Below are 27,679 nucleotides of genomic sequence, written 5' to 3' on the forward strand. Positions count from 1 at the left end.
CCTCCATCAGTACGATACACATACATGTTGGGAACTCTACATAGAAGTACAATGGACGTTGAGACGCACATACTCACACTCACGCTCACCTCCCACGCTTAGTCACCACTCAATACCGCCAGGCACCCACTGAAGTACTGTAACACAACCCATCTGTATCCCTCCACCTCGGTCCGATTCCTCTGCTTCAAAATCGCTACAACCTGCAGTCTGCAACATGCACGGCTCCGTGGCATATACATAAACGTACACGCCGTCACGCACACATACACAGTAGCGCCGCCGCTGCAGAAGCAGATCCGGATGCGAATGCACGCCAGCGTCCGATCTACCGTCCTACCTGCCTTGACATTTTGCACCACACCACGACACCGTGAACCACGAGAAATGTCAATGGAAGCGTTGCGCCGCTATGTGGTACGATGCAATGCAGCCACTCCCGCGGTGTGCATTCGTTCAGAGTGTCAATTATTGAAAACAGTTGTTGTACACAGGTTGAGGAGAAACGAAGGGTAATTGGAAAGGGTAGGTCTAGCCTAGGAAAGATCCGTGGTGAAAGGGAGGTGTTGGAGATGAGAAGTACTTTTGTGGTTACAATGTATTCAAAAGTTAAAAATTGATGAGATCACATTAGCATTTTGTAGGCGGTGCGAATGAGAGAGGACTTTCAATCGAGGACGCCGGAGCGGCATCTCAAGGAATAATTACGAGCAGGTTTGAATGCGACCGGTATTCTTGATTCAAGTTCAATAATAGGCAAAGTAAAAATCTCAGTGGCCAAAAGCCAAAAGCAATTGATTGTGCAATATTAATACTGTGTAAGAGGCACCTTTAAAGGTGCTCAGGAAAGCATTGCAATTTGTCGTATCGCTTCACTTGCACCTCCCGTCCATCACACCACAAGACTTTTGATGTCAATTATGGACCTCCCCATACTTTGAAAGAATAACCAGAAGCGAAAGAGAAAACGATCAGAGAACCAAATGTCGTATCCTCCAGGGACCTTCTAGCAGGTGCAGTTTACCCTCCCGTCCTCACGTCCCAATGTAGTGAACGCCGCCCAATGAGTGACTGAGCTTTTGCTCGTTCCCCTTCCCAGCCCAAATTTCTTACGCCAATGCTTCCCAAAAACCCTCATGTGTCTCATCCATCCCGTCCATCCGTCCGTCCGTCTATCCATCCATGCCATTCCATGAGTCTGACTGTCGTGAAAATTCGTTGTGTAATTACAATATGAGACTGTTGCCCCAAAAGATGTGAATCTGGAGCAGAGCGAACAATCTCGTGGAAAAAATAGTGCGAGGGTATTAGGGAGAGGTAATAAGAGCCACCATCTAATGATCGTTGTCGTTGTGTCAAAAACCATCGCGGAAAATGTACAGTGAAAGGAAATCATCGCTACGGAGAATCTTTGCACTATTTAGCGTCTGCTTGTGAAGACATCGTGAGCCTCTTGGGTCTCAACGATACGTGTGCGTGGCAGGGAAGCTGGGATGCTCTGGTATTGAGTGCCGGGTTGTTGAGGATAGTACGTCGAGGGTTGGTACATCGATGTTGATGGGATCATGGACATGCTCTGATGTCTACCATGCGTCGGAACATGAGAGAAAGCTTGAGGCATCTCATTGTGTCGACCATCCTCTGGGCGACGGGAGAATTGTTGAGGCATAGCAAACCGACTGTCCTGGTTAATATCTGAATGACGGGACAAGTAACCCTGATCGTAGCTTGCATGGCTATAGTGACCTGATTGGGAGCCATATGCCGAGGAGATGGATGGAGAGTACTCGCGGCCATAGGAAAAGGCACCAATGTCAGATTGGGATCGTTGGTGGACAGGACGTCTCCCACCATGAACATTGTTCATCTCGAGATGAGCTGCCATTGACTGACCACCAGAGCGTTGAGGAGTGGGGGCTGGTAGTGGAGCCTGGCCATATCTCATATTTGTGTATCTATCCTCAACTCCATTCTCGCTGATGCCAGGGAAAGTAGGGCGGTGCGCCATCTGTCCAGGTCCACGTTGAAGTGGTCGCTCAGAAAGACGAGATCGAGGATAACCACCAAATGAGTACTCCTCAGTATCGCTCATGCCACCGTTTGCTCGACGCTTCTTTTGGACTGGCGACGAGCTATTGTGGTCGAGACTCCACATATCAGGGTGACTCATGCGGCGGATATGAGATTGACTATCAGATCTCATGGCAGCAATTCCAAGAGACTGAGCACGCTTGTGTCCTCCCCCAACAACAGTTCTCTTGGTGTAGCCTTTTGGGGATTTTGGCTCATCACTGTCAACAACAATGTTCGGGAGGATTTCGATGTCAGGAAAGCATGGCATGGTGTCGTCGAGGATTTGAGTGTGTAGCTGGTTGAATATTTGTAGGATCTCCTGAGTGCTGTATCCCTTTCCACATCGCTCGAGTAGCCAGTCTGGAACAGCAGTGGCAGGCAGGATGTTGCTACCGCGACCATTGACATCTGCACCATCTTCATCATCGCTGTTCTCAAAAGCAGTAATGTTTCGCTTTTTAGAGCCATTCATCTCGTCCAAACGCTTCTGCTCCCGCTTTCGTACGGCAAGGCCCCAGTCTTGGACGACACCTGGAAGACCTCGAGAAGCATTCTCAAGACTCCACTCGTGAACCCGTCGAATTTGTGTTTGAACAAGATCACACTGTAACTTGGCGTACTCCTTGGGATTGCGATAGCGACTACGCTGGTAGTGCTTGCGGCAGTAATGGACCCAAACACGGGCTGGGATTAGGCGAGTGCACATCTTGTTGCGGCCAAAGATATGCGAGATGGCCTTGCGGAGCTGTGAACCTGTATCACAGTTCGGGATGTACATGCACAATATCTGGTCTGAAGAAGGAATTTCGCCGTGGCTTTGTGGGGGAGTAGCAGGGGGAGCATAGCTGGGGATGGCGGTGGGAGATTGTCGGTCGGGATGAAGAGAGGACGGTGGGGTTGGCTCGCCCCGAGGGCCCAAAGATGATGTACTGGACATGGTGAAACCTGTCATGGAAGCTGGAAAGCTAGGTGCAGAAAGTGCTCGTTTGTGTGACTTGGTAACCAAGGATTGGTGATGGTGTTCAAGGGGTGCGCTGAGAAATTGCCTATGCCTGTTATAGTATTAGCAATCTGCTATCAAAATAAATCTCGTAAAAGAGCGAATTGGACACAACAAAACGCTACGATAAAAACATACAGAAAATCTGAAAATCTGATCACTGTGACGTCGGTATCAGATTCAACGCAGGATGTGGAAGAGCTGTGAAGCTGGGACCGAAGTCGGAAAGGTAAAACCACAGAAGATATTGAGTGGTGCGATGAAAAACAAAGACAGGCCCGCTACAATGATCTAAATAGACCTGTTCAAGCTGCTGCAGGCCAAAACAATCAACGAGGCCTCTGTGTCTTGTTCACGTTGTGTATATCGTACGTTCGAACTCTCGAACTCTCGAACTCTCGAACGTTGCCAAGGGCGCATTTTCTCTGCTGCCGAGGCGATGGGAGCAGAAGACGCTAGTGAGTACTAGCCCATTGCGGACTGTGAATAACCTCAAATTCGCGAGTAGGGGTAGGCTTTGTGAGTCACATGCCGGTGAATGGACAGATTGGGGAATTGGAGACTCAGACTCCGCACCACTTTGACTAAAAGACCAGAGAAGAGCTCCAAATTGTACAAAACAGTTCTAGACAATGAGACCCGGACACTGTTATTTTGCAAAACTGCGAATTCTCGTAGATGACGTCTTACTGCGCCTGGCACAGTACTCATGCTAGCTATAGCGTGAATCGCGGCGTTGTCAACGCGAATGGCAAGCAGGTATTCACAAGAATGACACTTTACAGTCTCCGGGCGTAGTAGCATCATCATCCACAAATGATAAGCTGGAACCCATATAAGTTTGGACCACCTTGTGCCCAAAGCTTGAAGGCATTTCAAACGACACAATCAATGCAGCCGAATGTATATGTAGGAAAAGTGAACAAATATACCTGGAACAATGCAAGCGCGCATGAAAGCAAACGAGTATCAGACACTAGAAAGACCAAGGGGAACTTACGACTGTAACCTCTCCATGCCATGTAGATCTCGGTCTCCTGTATCCAACCGCAGACTCGGCATCGCCGACGGTCGTTTTATTAGAATCGCATCGCTTGGTGAGCTGGGCCGTCGCCCTGAACCTAACTCGACTTTCTCGAGGTTCGAGGATATATCGTCCTTTGACGCGCCTTTCGATTCCATGGCAGATTGTCGAGCTTGTTGACCAGCTATCTCATTCTCGGCCACCAGGGCAAGTGCGTCGAGGGACTCGGTTGGCGAGATGCTTCCACCTTGCCCTGGGTAGACTGGTTGGATGCCGTCCATTTTCGAAGGATTACCAAGGTCGAGTGCTTGTGGTTTCTGGCCTGGGAGTGACGAGAAAGCTTCGGTAAGGCCATTTGAAGGATACGCACTTCCTACTGTCGAAAGAGACGAGAATCTTGAATGCGAAGCTGATTGTAGAGAGGATGTAAAAGATGAAAGACTAGAACGGCTGTCGGAGAATTTATGACGTGGAGAGGTTGGTGTACTCTGTGATTCACGGCGCTGAACCTCTTGAGTGTGAGGCGGTGTCGTTGGATTGGATATTGTGTTGATTGGAAGTGAGTAACCTCCAGCATCCCAGGGCGTCCTGTTGCGACTTGGGACCTTCGTTGGCGTCTCCCGCTTCTTTTCCTCAACATCCTTCTCGTCCTTCCTTTGCTGCTCAACAGCAAGGGAGTTTGCGTTCAGAAGTGATGTGACGTCCATCTTGTCGGCTTGATGAAAACTAAACTTTTCCTCCTATGTCTTCGCCAGCCACGATTATCTGCTCATGGGGAGACGTTGTCCGAGGTTGTTGCTTGACGTGTGATTTGATCGGATTCAGTGTCGAGGAGGATGGGCGATGGTAGCCGTCTGAATCAAGATATTAACCTTTCGAAGACCCCTCAAAAGCCGTCCGGTCCAAAAGAGGAGTGTCGAGGATATGTAGTTCTAATCTACGATGATCGGAGCAAGGTGTTTCAGATGTCTGGGAGATGAACAGATCTGATTGAAGAGTCCAGCTCTCGGTTCAGATAAACTTTGGTGTGTGGCTTTGACAGTAGAGCGTGATTCAAGCGTTGAATGTGCCTTGCGAGAAGTTAGAGGCTTGTGGCAGGATCGACGTCCGACAATGCATTGACCATCGGAAACGGTTGAAACAGTTTTGGGAAGCTTCAATGTATCGTATTATCGTCCAAACATTCAGCTTATGAAATGATAGAACGGATCTAGCAAGCCCGAGAGAAACAACACTGGGATCTATCTCTTCTTTCCGAGACGTGGAGGCTTTCGAGGCATTGACTTCGAGAGAAGTCCTCGTTAGGATATATCAGGCTGATACAATGCTATTGGACGAAGAGATCCAGCAGATGGCAACTATACTGGCTGTGCAATCTATTGCGAATTACTCTTTAAGGATAATGTCTCATGGAAACAAGGTCTTGCTGCTTCATACAACTAGTCGACGAATGACGATAGGGCCAAGTTGCTAGTCAAAGAAGAGAGGGAAAAGATAGGACGAAGGCAAGGGTCTGGCCTTCAAGCTACCTGGAAAATGTAAGGCTGGTTGTTCGGGTATGCAAGAGAAACCTGGCCACGTTTGTTGACGGCTAGTTAAAGAGAGACAGAAGCAGCGAAGAGACAACGGTGACCGGCGACCGACATGAGCATGAGGCACCACTGCAGACAGAGAGGAGGGAAGAAAAGCTGAAATCCGTTCCCATCGTCCAGCGAGCGAGAGGTTGAGTGTGGTGGCATAGTGCATTGATTATGCTGGACTCGGCGAGTGTTTGACGTTGAAAATTCCCCACACGGGTTGCGAGCATGACCCATGCTGACTTAATCCATCTTTGGAGCCTTGTCGATAGTGGTCAAGGGCCCTGGATCAAGCCATCGATGAATGATGAACCATTTATGGGTTTGTGTTCGGCAGACCCCTGCAAGTGGAGGTATGACCGTGTGGCCACCGCGTTTCGAGCGTAATCCTTACGAAGATCGGTCTAACGACGAGATTCTCGTCTGAACTGATGCTGAGGATCTACTCAGGGAACAGAGTTATGCTGAACCATCATTGATACACGCAACGGAATTCTGACACTCTTTTCTGGTTCTTGCTGCAGCAACATATTGAAGGCTTCGGAAAACTCGGGTACTGAGCACCCACCGACGTCAGACTATCCCACGCCTTTGGTTTCCCCCAAAGCTCGAGCTTCTTGTTTTAGGAACAAAATGTTTGATCCCAGGCGAAGGTGGACACCTGTGACACCAGCCATACAACGTCTGACCGTCGACACACGGACCGATGCAGGGAAAGGTCGGTAGTTGGGAGAGCTAGCAACCACGCCAACGAAGGATCTTTCGAGTTGCTGCAATTGCGTTGTTCTGCTTGTCCTGAGAAACATGCAGCCACGCGAATTCGGACTAGGTTCTGAGGAGCCTCGTATGCACTGAACTTTGCATCTGCATGAGGCTGCTATTCTTGAGATCGTGACGCTGCAGTACAACTCTGCCACTTCAACCGTCCTCCCTCTTTTGAATCAGTCAAAGTACCTGGGTACTTACTGACCAGACATAGGGGCCGACAATACCGCGTTCTCGCTGTTAGTAACCCCTCTCACGGTGACCCAGCCAGAATGCTTATGTCGTCCAGGCTGTACAATGATGCTGAACGAGAAAGGACAGGATAGGGCGGTACTCAGCTGCCAGCACATGCCTCTACCTGCCTTCCGCCCTCCGCCCTCCGCATCAGCTTCGGAGCATTCCCATCCCTCCATCGCGCTCCTCAGCCCACTGCTATTACTATTGCCCGGGATCAGTCGATGGCAGCTGCAACTGCTGCATCCCATCCCATCCGCTGAATCAGATGGTGCCGTCTGCAGAGGATGGATGCCGAACAGCAGCAGAAGAGCCACTACGAGCTGTGGTGGTACCGACAGACCAGTCAGAGGTGGATGTGTATGGATGTCGTGTGGAATCTGTGGATGCAGGCCCTGGTGGGCCCATGGGCAAAGCGTCTGAGGGTGCGCGATTGGCCCGACAAAGCAGAGCCAGAGCCAGAGCCCCGTGTTTCATGTTCTGCGCGGCCGTCTAAGTTAAGTCTAACGCCCAGACACCCAACGCGACGCAACACAACGCAAGCGAGACAACCCTTTCTCCTCGCTGGGATGCTGCACCGCCCAGTAGTAGTAGTAGTAAATTACCTACACAGTTGAAGCAATTCAGAGACTACTCTGTTGTTGGGACATTCTCCAGTGCCTTCCAGAGCCAGTCCGTTGTTTCAACCGATCTTTCGAGAAGGCAGCGCAGCGCAGCGCAGGCCGTGTGGCCAGACTCCGTACCGCATTTTTCCCCGTCCTTGATGCGAGCGTGGAGATCATTCATCCTTGGCGGGCCAAAAGCCGACAGAGATGCCATAATATTAATAAGGCATCACAGACAGCTCCATCTTGGTTGGTTGCGGACATGGCATGTGCATGTGCATGGCCATGGCGATGAGAGCAACAGGCATGGATGGGACAGGACAGGATGGGATGGGATGATGAGTATGAGCGTTGAGCGGATGGAAAGAGCGGCTCTCTCTGACGTGAGCCCTTTGCTCCATAACTGCTCAGCAGCCAACCGCAATTGCAAGATCCAATCGACCTTGAAGCAGATCTTCATGGCATGGTGTTTAGTGTGGCTGCATAGCTGCAGAGGCTAGGTCGTCAAACACGTCAGTGCATTCGTGAGCTAAACTTTCATCCGAAGTCTCAAACACCGACAGGATTGGGAGTGTGAGCAGGAGGGAGAGACAGGAGAGAGGCTGGAATGAATCTCAGAGGGTCGCTTACCGGGCAACTATGGTCACGTGAAGATACCCGAAACGACAACAGCCAGGGCACGCACCTCAGCAGCCAAAGAGAGTAGGCAAAGTGGACCATCCAGCCTGAAGAGGATGGGACCACAAATGATCTGCGACAGGAGTGGAGATAAAACGATATGCCGTCGGTGGAATGCGCCTCTGTAGACCCGCTTTGGATTCTTGAGGAGATCTGAAATCTAAAAATGGATGTTGCTCCGTGCAACAAATACACGGATACCAAGCTGGCTTCACTTTGGACTAACCTCCACTGCAGTCCTCTCTCGAGCTCCCTTCTCCAAACCACTTGTGTTCAGATGGCAGCGTCTATATGAAAGTGTGACATCTAAGAAACGAACCCCCAGTTTTGGCTGCCAGCTTCTGGAATAGCCAAAGGGGGATTGAGGTTTGAGCCTACGTTTTTACTCTTCATGAGCTCGTAAACAGGTTCTACGGGGTCCATTAGTTCAAACATTGAAGTGTCCTGAGTTCGGATGACGGGATGACAGCTTTGACAGGACTTGTCTGACATCGTGACATCTAAGAAACAGAACTACAGCTTTGACAATCATGTTTCCAAACACAAGATTTCTAGACCAAAGTCTGAACATCTATCCCTCATCCCAAATCCGTCTCAACTAACTCTACCCTTTCCACCGCATAACTGACAGCCACGGACCGTCAAGCAACCGAAACTTACTCAAGAAATGAATCCCTCTTAGGATCGAGGAACGTCCATCATCCGTTCTTCCCAAGCTCTCCAAGAACAAAACACAAGCCCAAATCATGATGCCGTCCCACGAATTTCAATCCAGAACTTGAAACCGTCTCAGCCTCTATCATCGCAATCCAAGAATGTAGAGAAGAACAAAGTCAACCCCTTCAGAAGCACCGACTCCCACCCTTCGCATCGATCTCCCCATCTGATACCCCTACACTTCAACGCCATTGCCGTATTGCCGATATACGGGTCTCTATTATCTCCATGAATCGTGCCCCCAGATTGACATTTCTCAAATCATGAGACGAGTTCAGGATTCCCTGCAACACATCAAACCGTCATCCTATCATAACGCGATCGATATATCTCCATTAAAGTTCGACAAGCTTTCTGTTCTGTGTGATCCGCGAGCCCCTGATCGCCCATCCGAGCCTGAACCTGTGTCTGAGCCAGGATTGAAAAACATAAAACAAATATCACACATGCATAGCCCGAACTTCCGAGTGACAGACGGCCTTGCGAGTGACAGATCGATCACCCGCCTGTCTCCATGCCGCTCTGGGTCCGGCTCCCGATGCGAAAGCAGCCTGAAGTTTACCCTGCTTGTTGGTCCAATGATTGATCAGCGCTGCCAGAAGCTTTAAGGTTGTGTTGGAGAATCCGAAGGACCGAATGAGGGGAGGTAAGTTCGGTTGGAAACGAAACAAAACCGTAACTTACTTTCTGTTGCCTTGAAGTTCTCGACATTATTCAGTCTTGCTGCCCAACGTCGTCCAATTTTCCAGACCTCATCCAATTTTCCATATACACCAAAGCCCAAGTCGATCCGACGTACTGCATATCCCACCACACCTTCTACCTGCTCTGAGTTCAGGTTCAGGTTCACCCATGCACAATACAAGAAAACTCTGTCTCCATAGACTTTCCCAAGTTGCCGCACCAAAACCCAACCTTCATCCAATGATCCAATCATCTCGACATGACATCAGGCGAGGCCGCGAAACTTCGACAGGCCCGATATACTTTCAAGACCTACGCGCCGTCTCTATTCGGGCCAAACAAGGCGAGCTCGATCATCCCACCTTTTCTACCTTCCATTTTTGGTTCTGCTTCTGAGGATATACCATGCACCACACCACAACAGCTCCCCATCCTCTCCACAACGACCAATCATGCCCCATACTGTAGCCAGAACCTAATACCTGAAACCACACCAGCCCTCCCTGGCGACTCCAGAATAAGCCATTGCAACCTTCCCAGAACATGCAGCTCAACTCTTCTCTTCCAATTTCAGCGATGCAATAATCCCAACTATCGTCGTCGATTAACTTCTCACTCCGTCTCAAGGATGCCCTCCCCGAGTATGTCTACCCCAAAGTCCGAGAGCGGCATACCAGACCAACTCATACCAGACCTACCAGAAACCCAAGATCGGGCCCAACGCACGTTCGGATACATTCAACTGTAGATGCAGACCTCTTGACTTGAAGTGCACAGGACTGGCACAGAATAACTTTCTTAGAGCAAGCAGAGTTTTCTCGCCATGGTCAAAAGGGAAAGTTGAAGCGATGACGATAGCGACGGTGACGGTGACGGTAGCTGGGTGGCTCGGAGTATCATCGGCCAGATGGGCCCATTGCCATTTGACATGTCTCCGAATCGAGACCCCATGCTGTAAAGGAAAGCCAGTAATCGTGACCAAAGAAGTAAAGCTTTGAAAGCAACCTTTTTCTCTTTTCCACAAACAGCACAAGGAAGCAAGGAAGCGGCAAAAGTTCGTCCAGTCCTTACATAGCATCCCCTTCTCGTGTATTTGTCACCAGGATATCCCCCAATTCTTCCCCACACCATCTCCTAACCTCCCCAGCCCGGCAAACTGTAAAGACTAGGCAATTCCCTCCCTGGATGCGTAGAGAAGTTTGGCTTCGAACTAACTTGAACAAACTAATGAAATAACTTTATGGGAACATGAAACGAACTATCCAACGAGATGATGAAACAAGCAGCCGAGCTCATCCAATTTAGTGATAGATCTCTGGGGAGTACGAAGTCACTGTTAGACCTGGTGAGAACGTTATCACGTCCACTTGCCACTGACCTCTCATGTACAAACGACACGTCCAAGAGCCTCGGATGCCTCCCGTACTGCAAAGACAAAACAAACCGCGTGAACAATGGAAATAAGCATAAGCTAAGCTCTACTTTGACTTACCTTCACATTACGAACACGAGCCCGGGGGGACTTTGGAGTCAAATCTATCAATTGCATTCTAAAAGGTACCGAGTACATGACCTCGTCCATGCAGGTCAAAGAACGCCTCCAAATTCATCAAAAAAACTCAAATTTCTTGCATAAAAGAGCAGAGGCGAAAGGAAGAAAATGCAAGACGCCTCGTGATACAATGTGATTCCATGTGCTGTGCCTGCCTCGCTCCCGCATAATTTCATTCTCTTTGCCAAGCAAGCAGGCAAAAAGGTCGGTATGAACGTCGTTCTACTCAAAATGTTCAATGACAAATTCTGTATTGATGCTTTGCCAAAATCTCATTTCTGAAATGATAAATCGATGTGTTCGTCGTAGCGAACCCATTTCGCTCGCAAGTGCGAGTGTCGGTCCATTGTGACCAGAACGAGGCAAAATGTGTCACAAGGGAAACAACAGCCATTCTGAGATCGTCGTAATGAGCCGGATTTCAGATCTCAATGTCGATACCGAAATCGATAGAGCCGATGATATCGTCGTCCATCAAAGGTCTGCTGAGAGATGGAATACCCTTCTTCTCGGCTTGAAGCTTCTGAAGTGCGGGAATTGGTGTTGAGGGCTTCTTGGCGGTGAGATTGGGTGTGCTAACAGATGGAGTGTTGGTGCCACTTCGTCCGCTGTCCTTGGCTCCTAAAGAGTCAGCGACATCATGCTTGAACTTAGCACGTGTCTTGAGACGTCTGGAGTGATCCTCAGCAACAACTTCTCCACGAGCAACAGCGGCCTCGATCTGCTTTGCGGCACGACGCTCATTGATCTGTGCCTGGCGAACCTCCTCAGCATTCTTGCGACGATTTTGTCTATTGAGAATAGCCAAGCGCTCTTGTTGACTCATTCCCGAGGCAGTAGTCGATTTCTTTGGCGATGGTTGCATGGATGTGCTATAAGCCAACTTGGGTCCGTCAAGTGCATCCAGTTCTTTGCGGAGATCTTCCTCCTTAGCGGTATCTCCACGAGCCTTGGCCTCCTTGATCAAGCCGTTTAAGCGATTTCTCTCGATTGGGATGAACTTCTGGACAAGAGCGCCTGACTTGGTCAACTTCTCTTGTAGCTCAGCCTCGGTCCAGGAGCGGTTGATAAGGTTGTTGATATCAACCATCTTTTGGTTCAACTTGGGCTTTGTTGGAAGAGGAACACCCTCATTCTGGCAAGTAATCTTGAAGCGGTTCCACTCGTTCTGAAGGAGAGTCAGTACTGCGCGCTTTGGACAAGAGAATCATCCACAAACCTCTGTGAAGCCAGAGTCGGAGCAGCTGATGAATGGCCAATTTCGTTCAGACTTGCCATGAGCAGCACGAACATACTGGGTGGTCTTGAAGTGCTTGCCAGTGGCCGACTCAATAGCATAAGGACGATCCTCCACGAAGCCTACACAGATTAGCAGCGAACTTAAGACTCAAAGTCACAGTTGATACGTACCCTTAACAATACCCATGCGGTAGATATTTTGTCCAGTCTCCTTGTCGGCACCAATGCTAATGCGAACGAAGCAGCCAGTGATAGCCTCATCGAAACCAGGGTAGAAGCAGACTTGCGCGAATCTGGTGCGACCAACTCTGACCTTTTGGATATCGGCAAGACCAGCTGGCTCAGCATCACGATAGTCTGGAGATTTGGACTTCCTGTTCTTTGACTTTCCGTCATCCCACTCAACCTCACTGTCTCCATCCGCATCCGCATCAGAGTAGTCGTCCCGAGCAGTGCTCCACCCTTTGTTGCGCTCCTTGTCTTCTTGTCTGCGACGCTGGCGATCATCTTTCTCGGCCCGCGCGCGCTTGAGACTATCAATTCCAGAGCTCGCTTCGCCGACTTTGCCTCCACCAAGCTTTGTTCGCTGACGCTGGGTCTTGCGAGGATCCTCTTGTAGTTCCGTGGCTCCGGCCTTGCGCTTCTTGTTCTGCTTATTTTCATTCTCTCGAGACTTGAGAAGTTGTCGCAGAGCTCTGTTCTGTCTGTCTCGTTCAATTTCTTGGGCTCGCTCAGCAAGGACCTGTTCACGTTCGATTTCGTTCATGTCCAAGATTCTGGCTTTATCCGAGGAATTGATGAATTTGCCCTCGAGAGGGTACCGCTCGCCATCGTCTTGAAAGGTAGGACCATCAGAATCAGAATCGGACTCGTCCATAGGAGCTGATCGCAGGGACTGGGGAGAAGAGTGGCCGGATGAACTTCGAGCAGTCAGCACAATATCGGGCATCAGGAGGCGGGGTACTCACGCTTCGCCTTCTTCCTCAGAGTCGTTAGATTTCCTGCCCATCTTCTTGCCTGTCTTTGTCGCGGATTTTCCTGGGCCTGGTCGATCTGGAGATCCTGAACTTGACTTGCCAGCATTTGCTGCTGGAGCGTTGTCTTCTTCGTCGGACGAGGCATCTCCTGCAAGAGCGAGGAGCTCATCATCGATATCGTCGATGTCCGACATTGTGTAAGCAGGTTGGCTGGTCACTGTGGATGCAGGAAGTTTTGTTGCGAAGAAAGCAGAAGCAATCGCTCAAAGATGTGTACAAAGCGCGTTCTCAAAGGTGTTGGTGTATTTTAGAAAAGAGTATTTGTGCAATAGAGTGTATATGAGAAGAATCGAGGAGATATCGAATTGGAAATAAGTGCGTGCAAAGATCCAATCACAATAGGAAGGATTTGCTCTTGTTGTTAACTTTTTGGCGGAGAGTTCACTCAGTCGTGAATTTCGAAGGTGACGATGCAGCTTGAAGGGGGCCGGAATAAAGTTAGTCCCCGCCAAGCCAAGACGCAACTAGTGCAGAACCATGACGCGAAGAGCCGCAAGAGTGGATTTCTATCTAACGCTCCCTCATTAGGAGATAATGTTTCTCACTTGATGATTGAGTGTACCCAAACAAATATCAAGTTCTACTTCTGTATCTAAACAAGCTTCATAATGTCTCTTTCATTCTTCACGAAGCGATCCGCAGTTTCTGCATCCCAACTCCCCATCTGCGATTTCCTTGTCCCACGCCTTCATCAACCAATCCTCACCAGAAACCAGATTCAAAGTCGCAACCTCTCCGTGGCTGCGCAGCGTAAGAATGATACTTCAAGCATCAGACAAGGCGAAGAAACACATTATGCGTCACAAGCAACGAAAATAAGAGCCGGTGCAGAGGCAGCCGCGAATCCAGCTCCTCGAGGGAAACCATTAACGCCGGCCCAAAGAGAATTTCTTGATAGTGCAGTTAGTTTCTCCTATGGACATTGAAGCTTAAATATTTATTGCAAATTTTAATTTATATATGACAGCTTCGTGTAAACCAAGCGGGGGAATTAGCAGCCTGTCTAATATACACGGCGCAAACACCCGTTGTAGTTGCCTCTCATCCACATCTACGACCTCTCATGAAACACATGTATGATCAAGAAGCTGGACATTTCAAGACCTTCAACGAACTCATCGCGAAGCATCGTGTACGGCCTACGGCCATGTATCCCTTCTGGACAGTCGCGGCTTCTGCGCTTGGATGGGGGACTGCTGTTCTGGGGCGGGAGGCAGCGATGGCGTGTACAGAGGCTGTGGAGACGGAGATTGGTTCTCACTACAATGAGCAAGTGAAGGTACTGCTGGAGATGGCAGATCAGATGGAGAAGTCTGGGGAGACAATTGGAGAAGATTTACAAGTATTGATTGGCAACATAAGGAGGATCCGAGATGAAGAGCTGGAGCATTTGGATCATGCAGTGGAGAATGATGCACAGAAGGCGGTTCCACATGAGCTGCTGACAGGATTGATCAGGGCAGGATGTCGTGGGGCAATCTGGGTCAGCGAGAGAGTATGATGGAAGTACATTAAGTTCAAGAAGCAACGCTTTGCTCCATGTAGAATGTACAAATACCCTGTACCATGCTATGCAAGTTTTCCCTGTGTTATACCAATCATACAAAATTACAAGGCTATCTGGCCGTTACAATATCTAATTACTGAAAGACTGTTAGAATGGGATTACGGAAGAAATATGGGCTGTGACTTACTAAATCTGTAGAGGCGCCACCTGATCTACTTGATACAGCCAGTTAGAGTTGAGCTCTTCTTTGACAAGCCAGTCGTATGGGAACATGACCAGGTGGCCTTGCACCAGACTGAGAAGTTCCTCAGCATCCACTCTGCTCAATAGATCATCACTACCAGAGAAACCTTTTCGGCTCCCTTTCGTAGTTCCACGGCGGCGCTTCTTTGTAGAACCATGATTGACCAATGTGCTCCCTCCAATGGTACTACTCCTTTCCTTGTCCCCAGATGTCGTTGAAGAGAATGTAGTTTTCCGATGTTGTTGTGTGTTCTTCTCAGAATCGATAGCAGGAGGGCTAAGCATTGTGGAGTCGAGCGAAGGGAAAGTCTCATCTCCAACTGGTTGGACTGGGGATGGTGCTTCATCTGACGCTCGGCCAGTTGCAGCTTTCTCATTCGTACCATCTAGCTGGCCATTGATATCTGCCTCAAGAGTAGCCGAAGCATTGTGTTGCTTTGTATTGCGTCTGTCAGCGTCATCAGCCCATTCAGCAACAGTCCCCAGGGGATGTTGGTTGTCATGTCCATGAATCTTCTCGGTAAGATGGCTGGCTGCATGAGAAATCACCCCATTACCACCCATCGAAGCTCCGGGTGGCCCACTCTTCCCTGGGGCTTCTTCCCCTTGTCTTTCGGTGCTCTTGGTATCACCTTGTGCCTCCGCAAATCGCTCGGCATATGCCATGTAATCTTGGTACTCGTGCCAATTTGAGACCTCGTTATCTGGCATGCACCTGAACACTTGTCTGAAGATCTTAGTGTTGTTTCCTCCAGCCCGAAGCCAGACATCGTAGTAGAAAGTGTCGTTAAGAGGATCTCGCATGCAGTCCTTGTCTATATTTACAGGTTGGATATCTGCCGTCAATGGATTGAATGGTTTCGGCATCGAGTTTCCTGCAGCATCGAAGTGTACCGGTGGGCCACCAATATCTGTGTCATCAAGTGCAGGAAGAGGTGGAAGTTGAGAGAGTTGACTAAGGCCCAACTGCTCTGTAGTCCTTCTTGGAAATCGTGGTATTGGCGGCAAGCCATCGTTTCCACCAGTGCTATCGTCATTGTCATGCTTATTGGCCAAAGATCGAGCGTGAGGTCTTGCAGGATGGTTCAAAGTGCCTTTGCCCTCCGAGGCAATATCAGTCATCAATACCTCACGGCCGCCCTCAACCAGTACCGAATCTCTTCCACGATCTAGGCCAGATTTCTTGGCCGTCTTCCAGTTATCGGGACTCTCGCCGTCAACTTCAGCTGCATGTTTGGCGTTGTTGGTGACTCGCTTGTCGGAGGTAACAGATTTGTAAGCTTCTGCTTGGAGGTTGGGGTTACCTTCTTGCTCCCAGTCGACGTCGTGATTGAAGCTGTGTAGACCTTCTTCATTGACAGCATCTGTAACGTGGTCCTCGTTTGGACGAGACGGCTTCGCCGCATCACTATCATTTTCTTGATAGATACCGTTCATGCGAGTCTCAAATTCTGCTTCTTCCCGATCCATTTCTGCTTTGCGATCTTCTTCCAATACAGCATCCACATCGAGACCCAGATGTTCCCGCATAAGTCGCATCCGTAACGTATGAGCAAAGCGCCCAACGAGGTATGGTTCCCCATCCATGGTCGACCAGAGCATGTCTGTGTCTCGAACGACAGCAGCACATTCAGAATCTCTCAGTCCTAGCATAGAACGTTCATTGATGTTGGCCGAACCTATTAAAGCAATTCGGTCATCAACAATGATGACTTTTGCGTGAATGTACAGCTGCTCAGTCACAAGCATTTGCTTAGGTCCAATCTTGCCCCAGGATCGAAGGCTGTGAAATGAGACATAATCTTCTGGGTCCATACCGGCAGCTCTAAGGCGTCCAAATATCGAGCTTTCCCCACGACAGATACTGCGGAACTGGCATTGCATTATCAACCGCACGCTTGTGCCTTCTGGTTGCTCTACAGTATTTTGAAACCCCGGCATAAGAGGGATGAGTATGATCGCACGCCAACTTTCGTTGTTCTGAAAGGCTCGGATCGCACGCTCAACAATTGCATCGCCAATCTTGTTGGTCATCTTGACACCCATGGTCTCGCAACTGGTAATGAAAAACTGGTTCTCCATATAGACAAAATGTTCCGATTCCTCGATCATTTTACAGTAAGCATTCATGATACTGTGCTCGACTTCGGTGATTCCAAGTGACCAATCGGCAGCTGACCGGAGAATTTGAACCTCACAAGTGCCTGTCAAACCGGAAGCTTCAAGTTGAGCTTCAGTGTAATCGGGGGGCGGCAGTAGGAATGGAGTCGGTCTTGTAGGCTTTCTTCCGCGAAGGATGTAGTTCCACCGTTGGATGAAATGGCGGGTAAGATCTCTTGCTGGCTGACCAACGACTTGCATCGAAATGTCATGCCACGGCATTCGAGGTGTCTTAGATCTGTCGTACATTTCTGCATAGGGTTCGTTCAACTGGTAGAAATCCTGCACTCGAGGGTTCGAGTAGTCTTTCCCAGGCCAAAGCTGACAGTGATCTGCATCTTTTGGAAGGTCTGACTGTTCAAATCCTGTAGGCTTGTCATCGACGACAGAGTGCTGAGGAGTGTCCCAACGGCCAAAGCAGAGATCAATACCACCAACAAAAGCAACCGAATGATCGACAATGCATATCTTCTCGTGATGTGCGAAGAAGAACTGGTTCTTCTTAAACTGGTTGGGTGATCGTTGTACAAAGACATTCTCATGCAAATCCAACATCGAGAACTTAGTGAACTCGGAGTCAATCGGAATGGCAGCTTCTACGTTTCTGTAGACAATAATAAAGACCTTGACACCTTCTTCGGCCTTCCGCTTCAACAGTCTATCAAGACGCCACTTCCCGCTGATTGCCGCAGGTCTTCGCATATACAGTTGAGGACTCAGCCACCAATCGTGGATATAGATGACATCTTTCGCCTGGTTGATAGCTCTGGAGACATTCCACATGTAGTCTCGGCCGTCAACAAGCCATTGAGCATATGTTCCAGTTCTCACAGGAGCAAAGCTTCCGAAGCGGTTTGGCTTGGCCCACGGAGTAGTGCTCAACATGTAAGTAATCGACTCTTCGAATTGCCTCAGCTGCCTTTCGTTCTTGGCTAGAAGCTTGATCTTTCGCTCGGAGTTCTGTAACTTGAGGCTGTGGTGTTGAGGATGCTTCGTTGCTGTCTCGGCTTTGTCCAGTAGTTCTTTACCACGCATCTCTGATAGCTTGCTGCGCTTTCTGATAATCTCAAACTTCGGATCTACCAAATACACATCGTAAATGTGCATGTTTTCTGGCGAATTGACACAAATAATATAGCTGTGTCTTACCAAGAACCATTTAGGGGAGTGGCGAGTAAATATCTTCTGAGGCGTGAGCAGTCTCCTCATGTCCAGGCCTTTCGCAGATTGAATGACCAAATAGCCTTCCTTGCCATGATAGCTTCCCTCAGCAGCCAGTCGCACTCCTAGTGCAGACAGCTCAAGGAAACGGCAAAGTCGGTTGCTGTCTGCTCTGAAGATGAGCCATCTGATCATTTCTTGCAGATATTGCTCCAATCTTCTCCGCTGCTTTTCGACGAATTGTCTCGACTGTTGAGCAGCAGCTAACTCATCATTCGCATTGGAGCCAAGATCTATCCCAATGAGACTAGTTTTACGGCGATTTCCAACAAGAGACGGTCGACGTTTCTTCTTCTTTCGTTCAGTCTCACTGTGCGTTGCTTCGCCTACAGTCTCATCTGCGGTAGGAGCATTTTCAGCTTCTTCCTCGGAGCTCTCGCCGAGGCCTCGTACGCCCCTGAAGTATGGGAAGGTAGATTTTGGAAAGCGGGGTTGCTTCGGTCGTGAATCGATGTCGCTTCGGAGTTGGATGTACTTGTCACTACTACCTTGAAGTTTATAGCGTAGATGCAAATTGGCAAAATCCCTGAGCGACCTGTGGATCACCCATTTCATACGATTCAATCCACTTCCATACTCAAGCTCAATCCGAAATACAAGATGCCGCTCTGTTTCGGATGGATCTTCAATTCCCGGTGTGCTATCAGAGATATGTAGCTTAAGTTGTTCGAGAAGTACTGGTATCCTCTTGTTGCCATGTTCATCACGTTGGATCATGCTAGCCAACATCAGTGCTGCTGGGGCACCTGCTCTTAACTCAGCCATGAGTTCTGCAGACTTTAGATAGTCAATCTTGTGTTCTTCCTTTTTCTGTCCTAGCAGCTTGAGCCCATGCTTCAACATCCGCCAGCGCTGGGCACCGAATGTAGTTGCTCGTTCGGCACCAAGGAAAGGCCGTCTGGGAGTTTGAACTTCTCCTTCGCTCTGGCCCCCTCCTCCGAGTCCAGTCATCCGCCGGAAGTTACTGGGTCTTCGTGTATGGCCAGGAGTACCGTCCATATCAGGGCCCGGCTGCTGCCCACCATAGCTGGGACCTCGACCACCACCAATCCATGAGCTACCTCGTCGCCAAGCACTCTGGCTATTGAGTCTATCTCGTCCTTCTCCTTCAGACAAATGCCCTCTTTGCTCAAACGATCCATCGGTGGCTCGGCGCGGGAGGAAAGGAATGCCACGATTGCTGCCGCCAGGAGAGTCTATCTGCCCCATATTCCTCGCTCTTGGTGTGTTTGGTGCGGTCTGACTTGCTGGATTCTCTTGCGGTCGTCGAAAACGACGCTTCCGCTTGGCTCGAACATTTGCATTCCCATTCCCCTCATCCGCTGTCTCCTCCGCATCAGCATCCGCATCACTGCCTTCTTCCTGTAATGTATGTGGAAACCTCGAGTTTCGCTCTATTGTTGGAGACAGCGGAGCGGATCCAGTGCCGTCTTCGAAAGAATTTGCCGTATTGCTCTGGTTCCTACTATGGGTCTGCAAGCTACCTGTCGATGCTAATGCCTTCAGCTTTGACATGAGAGACTGCCCACGCCTGTCCTTGCTTGGGGTTTCGCCATCCTCCCACGATTCTTGTCTGATATGTCCCGAATATTCCGCTGCAGGGTCATGCCTTTTGAATTGTACACTTCTTCGACCTGGCGGAGTAGATGTGCCGGCTCCTAATGCATTTGGGTCTCCCGGGAACGATCCGGTGTGCTTCAGAGCTGATTGTAAATGCGGTGAACCAGTCGCCCCGTCAAGCTGCCCATTTGGGAGGGTGGCTTCGTGAGGAATTCCTCCATTGATGTAGTCTATCGCCTCTGTAGAATGCTTGCTTGTGGTACCGTTTCCAGTCGGGGGGTTGAGTGTGATCTCGGGTGAGGCTTCCGATGTCCCTTCAGAGCTCAGCACAGTCCGCAGACCGGATTGTCGTACAGCTGCTGATCCGTTGGCAGTCGAAGTGTTCGAATTTACAGGGGATTCTGAGCGTGGGCTTCTTGTCATCGGCGAAACTGACTCCTCATTGCGTTGTGCCATGCTTCGATTCGAGATGCTTGGGCAACGTAGACTGTCCCCAGCTGCGACCTCGAGTCCGCTTTCCGCTTCAGCCTTGCACAACGTCACAACAAACTTCGTCCCAGCTGGACGTCTCGTCTTCTTATGATCCTAGGGAATGCTCGTGTGTCGTGCTCATGGCGTACCAAAAACTGGGACGACTGCCTCCTTTCTGCCCAGATTACTGCGAGTTGGCGGAGCTTGGCTAGGTCACCGGGTGCTGCACAGGACTCAGGAGAATGACGCGGGGGAGGAATGGTACAATAGCTGGAACGACTTCTGACCGCTAGGAGAACTTTCACAATATTTGTTTTTCTTGTTCGGCTTTTGTGTGTTTGAAGGATAACTGCGTTTAGTTTGAACTTTCCCGTGTTTCGAGCTGCCCTTGCTTGCATTGCAATGTACACTGTACAGTACTTGTATTAGACTGCACTGCACCGCAGTTAATTTCCCGCTTGCTGCATCAATCAGCACCCGGAAAGGCAAGGGCAATCTCATGACGTTGTGCCACTGCCTCGGAATGGGCCGATAGGACGATTGTTAGGTAGGGTGGTATCGTGCGCTCTGTACCTTGATATAAACAAGCTTTAATTCATCTACATTTTTTGATTATGGCAATTGCAAGTGGAAGTGCTGTTATTCTTTCTATCAAAAGGCTCGCTTGAAAGTCCAAAATAGATTCCCGGACTTTGGCCTTGAAATTGCTCCCAAAAAGCGTCTCACCAACACAACTACCCCTCACTACACAACATGGCCACCAACAATCCTCTTGCAGATATGGCCCCCTCAAAAAGATCCATTTCTTCGAAAACATTCTGTATAGCTGGTATCAACACCGATGTGTTCGGTCTAGACGAAGTCTCCCCAGCCACAAAATCGGTATCATGCCTCTGGCTGCTTCATCCTCGACTTCAAACGAAAGAGATCATGGCTAGTGTGGCAGACAGCTGTATTAATGACTGGAACCGACGGCCAGCATCTGAGAGAACTGTTGGTCTCATTGCTGTGGCATTTGATCAGAGAAACCATGGAGGTCGGAAAATCCATGCATTAGCGAACGAATCCTGTAAGTAATATGGGAGATCTTATGCTTGTCCAAGTGATTGGTCGACTTGGCCAGCTACATGTTTCATAAAGCATCTTAAAAAGTACAGTACTGAGCCAGACACCAGGGAGGGAAGGAAACCCTACTCACGCCCAAGACATGTACAGGTTCGTATACTGAATAAGTCTGAAAACGAGAACGCCGCTAACAAGCACCAGCATCTATCACGGTACAGCTGTGGATACGAGCCTCCTGATAGACCATCTAGGATCCTACATCTTCAATAATCCGAGTGATCCGTCTATCAATCAGCATTTGGTCATGGGCATTTCCTTAGGAGGTCATTCTGCTTGGCAAGTCCTTTTCAATGAGCCAAGAGTTAGTGCCGGGATCGTGATTATTGGATGTCCAGATTACATCAGTAAGTGTTTCGGTCTTCCATTTTGTATTTATTGTTTCCATTTCCTTTTCTGTTCCTATTTTACTTCCCGAAGTGGTACTTTACTTTCTCACTTGGAAAAGTGTCTTTGTTTCCAATCCAATCCGTACTTTGTTTGATGTTAAGTCATGAGAAAAGAACCTGGACAAGTGCCTTACTCGAACCAGTTATCTCTAATCAGGCACTCATGTTCTTGGCATGCCAATAATATTGATAGCATATCAAGCAGACATTGGAAGTTGCAACAAGCTACCACCACATACTCTAGTGCCTCGTCTCTCGCAACATCATTCCCCTTTCTCCATTCCCAACTTTACATTTCTCTACCAACTTACTTGCTAACAACCATTTCCCAGACCTAATGACCGACCGCGCCCGCCTCTCCAAACTCCCCACCTACACCTCATCCACACCCCCCGGCGCCACCTTCCTCGGCAGCCCCTCCTTCCCCTCCACCCTCCTCAACACCCTCCAAAAGTCCGACCCCCGCTCCATCCTCTTCTCCAGCACTCCCATCCCCTCACCAAGCTCACCCCTCTCCCAACCCCAAAAATCCCATCTAACCACTCTCCTATCCTCCCGTCTCGCTCATAAAAGCATCCTAGTCTGTTCAGGCAGTAGCGACAAGCTCGTACCATACGCCTGCTCTAAACCATTCTTGGATTTCTTAAAGGACGCTACGGATGAGGAGAGAGGGTGGTGGAGGGAGGGCGGGTGTAAGGTTGGTGATAGGGTGTATGAGGGTGTGGGACATGCGTTTAGTGAGGGGATGAGGAGGGATACCGTGGAGTTTTTGGGAGGGGTTTTGGAAGCAGAGGAGAGGAGAGGGAAGGAGAAAGAGGGAAGTTCGAGACTTTGATCAAGAGTTTGGATTTATCTTATGAAGCGCTGTAGTAACGCCTGTATATTCGTTTATGGACCGGCTTATTGCAACAACTCGTTTACTTTGCTTACATTGCCTCCCTGCGTAAGCTTGCTAGCTTCCTCATTCCAAACGCCTTCGAGAAACGTATATATCCCCTCGGTCCATATTTTTATTTCACTGAAACCTCAACATCTTTTGTGTACTCTCTTTTCATATAACCAAATGCAATAAATAAGCTAACTTAATATCCAGATCTTCTCATCACCCACGGTATCTGCATCATGAGATGAGCCCGAATCGGACTTTCAAATGTTCTGTGAGCTTTTCGCTTCTTAGGAGCTTGGAAATAGGTATCTACTATAAGACTTCCTTTGGTCCCGCCACAGTCCTGTTCATAATGAACTTCCATGTTCGCTCATCCCCTTTACTATTCTATGGGCAACCATCCGATAACCATCCCAAATCCAAACATAAACATGCCACATCCACACTATACTAGATGGATAAAGTAGGAAGGAGATAGCAAGGCAAGAATTCACATCCTGTCCGTCACAAGATATCATATCACATCGAATATCAAGTGAAACAAAAATAACACTCGAAAGCGTCAATTTTACCAAATCTCCGCTCGTATGCAATTAATGTACACCAGCCAGCTTGAGGCTAAGCGAAGTAGGTCATCACTCTCGTACTACCCTCCCTCATCCCTCTCCCATATTCTTCTATCGCAAGGAAGTGACCCAGGTAAGCAAGCAAGTATCCACCACCATAAAGAGCAAGACCAAGCCAGGTCTAGGTAGAAACTCAAGCTCAACTCCAAGATCCTTCGTCGCTTATCATGCACCACGTCCATCGATCTATACTGTACAATACGTTCAGATCTTTTTCTTGCCGTGTATCCACACGCTGTGTGAACAAGAACAAGATCCGCCGATGCTGTTGCTCAAAAGATAAAAAGTAAAGGCAATGTAATCCCCATACCACGCTCGCCGGATATGCTTTGCTTAGAGGAGGTTCTTAAAGTACAAAAAGGAGAAAGAAAATGTGCTGCAATGCAGGTCCAGGTGTCCTGGGTATCTTCCAAGATCTCAAACTCTCCTAACGCCGGCTAATGCAAAGTCGAACAAAGGAAAATAGTGTAGCAAGATGTCCTATAGAGATCAAGGATGTGCATGAATCTGTTGACATTGCTGGATTACGAAGAAGATCCTCAATCGTGAAGATATGTGCATTTCGCTCCCTTGGCACATTTTCCCTCGCGGTAGAATCTGCAAGGCTTCTTCTTGCCCTTGTATTCGCCATTCTCGTCGAAGGGTGAGTCGTCGTATGAGATCATTGTCTTCATATCGTATCCGCGCTTTGATTTGCCAGCTTGGGTCTCTTGGAAACGGTTGTTCTTCTGGTTATTGTTGTCATTTCCCCAATTCTGGTCACGTCTTGGTGGTTGAGGCTGATTTGCGTAGTTCAAACTCTGATCTTGACCACCATGGTTGGCCCAATTGTTATAGTCAAACTGTGGGTTTTGCACAGCTCTGTTGTCACCATTTTGGAAGGCGCTAAGATAGCTCTGGACTTGTTGCGCAACATCTGGAACTGGTACACTGGCAGGGTTATGTGGTTGCATTTGAGGAGGGAAAGCGGCTTGAGGCGGTATAGCCGGTTGTTGGTAGTGAGCGTTGGGGGCTGGATTTTGGAACTGGGCAGCCTGCAATTGGGCGATATTGCGTTCAATCTCTGCCTGGTGCTTCACAGCCATGTCCCTGTTGTAGCCCTCAATCCACTCGTTTTTCTGTGCAGAGTTTGTCATCCATCGTGGTGGTTCTGTGGCGGGATATGACAGACCAATCAGAGACGCAGTGAGACGTTGCAAACTTTCAAGAACTTGTTGCACAACCTGGTCATCCTTTGCGCCTGGGTTGTTGGGTTGCTGAGATGGTCCAGTTTGCCTTTGTGAGGCTGAAGAAGTTGCACCAGGAAGCAGATGACCTTTCTTCCATTGCTCTTCAGATTGTCGAATCAGAGCCTTCTGAGTAGCCTGCTCAGGACCGTATTGGCGGATCTCGTCGAGGCGTTCAACCAGCCAAGGCTCCGTTGGAGGTTGCAATAGGCGTTCGGTCTTCAAATCAGTGACTTCATCTGTCTGATGAGGCTCTCTAGCAGAAGGTGGGATATCGTTTGGATCGGTATAGACAACCATCAACTCAAGCTCTTCTCGATGTTGTTGAGTCTTCTGCTCAGGCGTAGAGACGGTGACATCGCCACCCCGAGTTGTATATGTTGGTCCAAATCGTGTTGACTTGTCCACGGAGGTGAAGTTGATCGGGACTGGTTCTTGGTATGGGAGATCGGCGTCCATTGGCTGGTAATCTTCGTCATCGTCCATCACCTCCAAGACACGTTGTTTATGCATCATGCCTTCCAAACGATCGTCGTGTGCGTCCCGAAGCATCTCGTCTTGACGTCCTTCGTCCTCTGCTTGTTCGTGCTTGAATAATCGAATCTGCTCAAGATCGGGGCCGTCTTTGAATTTGACTCGAAGGTGACGCCTACTTTCTTTTCTCTCTCGGCGAGCCTTTTCTTCCGGTGTTTCAGGGGCTCGAGGAGGTGCGACAGGTGCTTTAGGAGGCTCGGGAGGCTTCGCAATACTGGCAAGGAGGGCACCAAGTTTGGACTCGGTGGGAGGAGAGACGTCTCTCTTCTTCGGAATGGGCTTTGTGATGGGTTTTGAGGCGATGCCTAGCAAGTTGGTGCCTGATCGCTTGATGGGAGTAGGCTTTGTGGATGGATTGAAGCTGGAAGTGGTGTCCAAAGCAAACTTCTTATTCGCCTTGCTGGCGTTGCTATCACCTTCGAGAGGTCTCTTTGTGGAAATAATGGTTGAGGTAGTGGGCTCTGAGCTTCGTTGTTTGGTCTGGTCGACCTTTTCACGTAGTTTCTTCTCTTTGTCGCTTTGCTCAGCATCTTTTTTGGCTTTCGCAGCTCTTTCCTTGGCATCGATTGTATTGGCAAGAATGTCAACAATGACTTGTTTAGTCTCCTCGGAACCTTTCTTGATCCAGCGCTTTTGAATACTATCAAACTTCAATTTCTTCAGGAAATCATCCGACATATTCTGGAACCTTGCAAGCAACGCGAACACGGCAGTTGGAAGTTTGCCTTTGTAATCATCGACCTTAGTGCACTCGATCAGAGTTGTGGTTAGTCCGTTTACCATCTTATGATGACTGCCCAGGTTCTCTACAATGGGACCATATCCAAGCTGGTTGGCCGCATCAATTATCTGGTACAGTGATTCCAAGAGGACTACACGTTCATTTTTCAGTTTCTGAGCCTCTGCAGGGCGCGCAGCAGCTTCTTCGATCTTGGTCGAATTTGTTTTGATCTGAGCACGAAGAGCACTTAAGAAGTTGCCATACTCCTGAATGGCCTCAGACACAATTTCACTGCTTGGCTTTGAGTTAGGGTCTTTCCAGACAATGCCAACTGCGTCCCAACGCGCAGCTTCTGGAGTGGAAGTAGGCCGTACGGGGCCGCGAATCTGAACATGTTAGCTGGAGCTCGAGAGTTTTCAATGAGGCCCTTTGAGCCATTGATCGCGAAGTAATCGCCATATCTTAGGCACCAAGCCCAAAATGGCTCGTGTAAATTGGAAAAAAAAATTACTAGGTTGCTTACCGTGGCAATATCAATCAAGGGTATGTCGTCCTCCTCCTCGTATTCTGACTCGTCAGAGTCGCTATCTTCAGAGGAGCTCTCAGTTACTGTAGAAGGCGATCTGGCGTCCTGACCACCATCTTCACGAATTTTGTTAACAGACGTAGCTTGTGCGCCTTGGCTGGTTCCCTTGTATTGGCTCACAGGTGCCTTAATCTTTGGCGGTCGGCCTCTCTTCGCGGATGTGGCAGCTGGTTTTAGTGCAACTGACCGAAGCGTTAGTGTCAATTTTGAAGGAAAATTAGATGGCAGAGCTGTGATTAGGCAACTATACGTATACTTACTTGACAGATCTAGGCCTGGTACAATCTCTTTTCCGCTCCTTGCTTTTCTTGGATGATACTTTGGAAGAGCAGCTGCAAGGATTACAAAGTCAATAAAACAATACTTTCATAGAAGGGTTCTTGGAAAATTACATACTCTTCAAGCCATTTGGTACGTGAATAGGTTCGTCATCCCAGGCCAAAAATGGTGCATGGGGGAGACGAGTCTTGTTCTCATCATCCGTTGCAGGGTATACGACTCTCAGAGGATTCGGTGGTGGAGCAGGTCTAGTCTGTTGAGGGCGAGGTGCAGCAATTGGCACATTTTGGTAAGGCTGCTCATCGATTTTCTTCGTAATCTGTCTTGGTTCTGGAGCGGTCTCATGGGGTAGAGTAGGGTACCGGACACTGCTGTTCTGGGTTGGCTGAAAGTTACCAGTCTGGGCAGTTTGGTAGTACGCGGGAATTGCATCTTGAGTTCTTTGGCTGTAGTTGTTTACGAGTCCATTCTGCTGGCGTTGAAGGGTAGAGGAGGACATTGTACGATTCAGGGTCTGGGAGGGAGTTATGGGTGCGTATTGGAGGTTTTGAGGTGCGATTGTTGCAGATGTCGACTCCATACTACTAGGCGCAAAGGAGAAGGAGCTATCGTGACCATGGAATCCGGTTGAGCCGTGTAAGGAAGCCTCGGTGAATGGCGTTGCCGGGCCAAACACATCAGAAGGCCTCGCATTCTGATATTGCGATGTATATGGTGAGTTTGAATATGAGACAGATGGATACTGTGGCTGTTGGGAGAGATCAAATTGATTGTAGCTTTGCGGATTATATTGACCATAGGCTGGAGCAGGTTGTTGCTGGAAGTGAAACTGCTGCTGATCGTTGGGCGCCGACCATCCATTATTTGTCATCAGATCATCATAGGACATATCCTCAGCGATATATCCATGGCCAGTATGGCCCTCCATCTTGACTATTGGTTTCGGAGATTGTATGTATGTTC

At 49.0% G+C, this 27,679-nt stretch overlaps 7 protein-coding genes across 7 annotated transcripts; 3 read left to right on the top strand and 4 right to left on the bottom strand.

Annotated features, from left to right (window-relative positions):
* Positions 1 to 1,420: 1,420 nt before the first annotated feature.
* ONS95_003114 (uncharacterized protein) lies at positions 1,421 to 4,804 on the bottom strand (the record flags this gene model as incomplete). The annotated part of the gene is made up of 2 exons (XM_058496403.1): positions 1,421 to 3,125; positions 4,074 to 4,804. 2 exons carry the CDS (start codon positions 4,802 to 4,804, stop codon positions 1,421 to 1,423), a joined length of 2,436 nt encoding a protein of 811 aa, XP_058353654.1.
* Positions 4,805 to 11,330: 6,526 nt separating this feature from the next.
* Positions 11,331 to 13,319, bottom strand: ONS95_003115 (uncharacterized protein; the record flags this gene model as incomplete). Its single annotated transcript, XM_058496404.1, has 4 exons — positions 11,331 to 12,077; positions 12,129 to 12,268; positions 12,320 to 13,068; positions 13,117 to 13,319. 4 exons carry the CDS (start codon positions 13,317 to 13,319, stop codon positions 11,331 to 11,333), a joined length of 1,839 nt encoding a protein of 612 aa, XP_058353655.1.
* Positions 13,320 to 13,793: 474 nt separating this feature from the next.
* On the top strand, positions 13,794 to 14,686 carry ONS95_003116 (uncharacterized protein; the record flags this gene model as incomplete). Its single annotated transcript, XM_058496405.1, has 2 exons — positions 13,794 to 14,087; positions 14,153 to 14,686. The coding sequence occupies 2 exons, from the start codon at positions 13,794 to 13,796 to the stop codon at positions 14,684 to 14,686; spliced, it is 828 nt and encodes a 275-aa protein (XP_058353656.1).
* A 31-nt stretch (positions 14,687 to 14,717) lies between these two features.
* Positions 14,718 to 20,955, bottom strand: SPO14 (Phospholipase D1). Its single transcript, XM_058496406.1, has 2 exons — positions 14,880 to 20,955; positions 14,718 to 14,828 (listed from the first exon to the last, which is right to left on the bottom strand). Exons 1-2 carry the CDS (start codon positions 20,330 to 20,332, stop codon positions 14,822 to 14,824), a joined length of 5,460 nt encoding a protein of 1,819 aa, XP_058353657.1. The 5' UTR covers positions 20,333 to 20,955; the 3' UTR covers positions 14,718 to 14,821.
* Positions 20,956 to 21,100: 145 nt separating this feature from the next.
* Positions 21,101 to 21,424, top strand: ONS95_003118 (uncharacterized protein; the record flags this gene model as incomplete). Its single annotated transcript, XM_058496407.1, has 1 exon — positions 21,101 to 21,424. One exon carries the CDS (start codon positions 21,101 to 21,103, stop codon positions 21,422 to 21,424), a length of 324 nt encoding a protein of 107 aa, XP_058353658.1.
* Positions 21,425 to 21,554: 130 nt separating this feature from the next.
* ONS95_003119 (uncharacterized protein) lies at positions 21,555 to 22,693 on the top strand (the record flags this gene model as incomplete). Its single annotated transcript, XM_058496408.1, has 3 exons — positions 21,555 to 21,562; positions 21,614 to 21,816; positions 22,191 to 22,693. The coding sequence occupies 3 exons, from the start codon at positions 21,555 to 21,557 to the stop codon at positions 22,691 to 22,693; spliced, it is 714 nt and encodes a 237-aa protein (XP_058353659.1).
* A 1,216-nt stretch (positions 22,694 to 23,909) lies between these two features.
* ONS95_003120 (uncharacterized protein) lies at positions 23,910 to 27,644 on the bottom strand (the record flags this gene model as incomplete). The annotated part of the gene is made up of 4 exons (XM_058496409.1): positions 23,910 to 26,237; positions 26,375 to 26,619; positions 26,698 to 26,769; positions 26,834 to 27,644. The coding sequence occupies 4 exons, from the start codon at positions 27,642 to 27,644 to the stop codon at positions 23,910 to 23,912; spliced, it is 3,456 nt and encodes a 1,151-aa protein (XP_058353660.1).
* Between the last annotated feature and the right edge of the window lie 35 nt (positions 27,645 to 27,679).

Source organism: Cadophora gregata (genome assembly GCF_030347475.1).
Source record: "Cadophora gregata isolate MNR1 chromosome Unknown scaffold_12, whole genome shotgun sequence".
NCBI classification, from domain to species: domain Eukaryota; kingdom Fungi; phylum Ascomycota; class Leotiomycetes; order Helotiales; family Ploettnerulaceae; genus Cadophora; species Cadophora gregata.

Coding starts and splice junctions, on each gene's coding strand:
- SPO14 (XM_058496406.1), bottom strand. CDS start 20,332: ATGGCACAACGCAATGAGGAGTCAGTTTCGCCGATGACAAGAAGCCCA.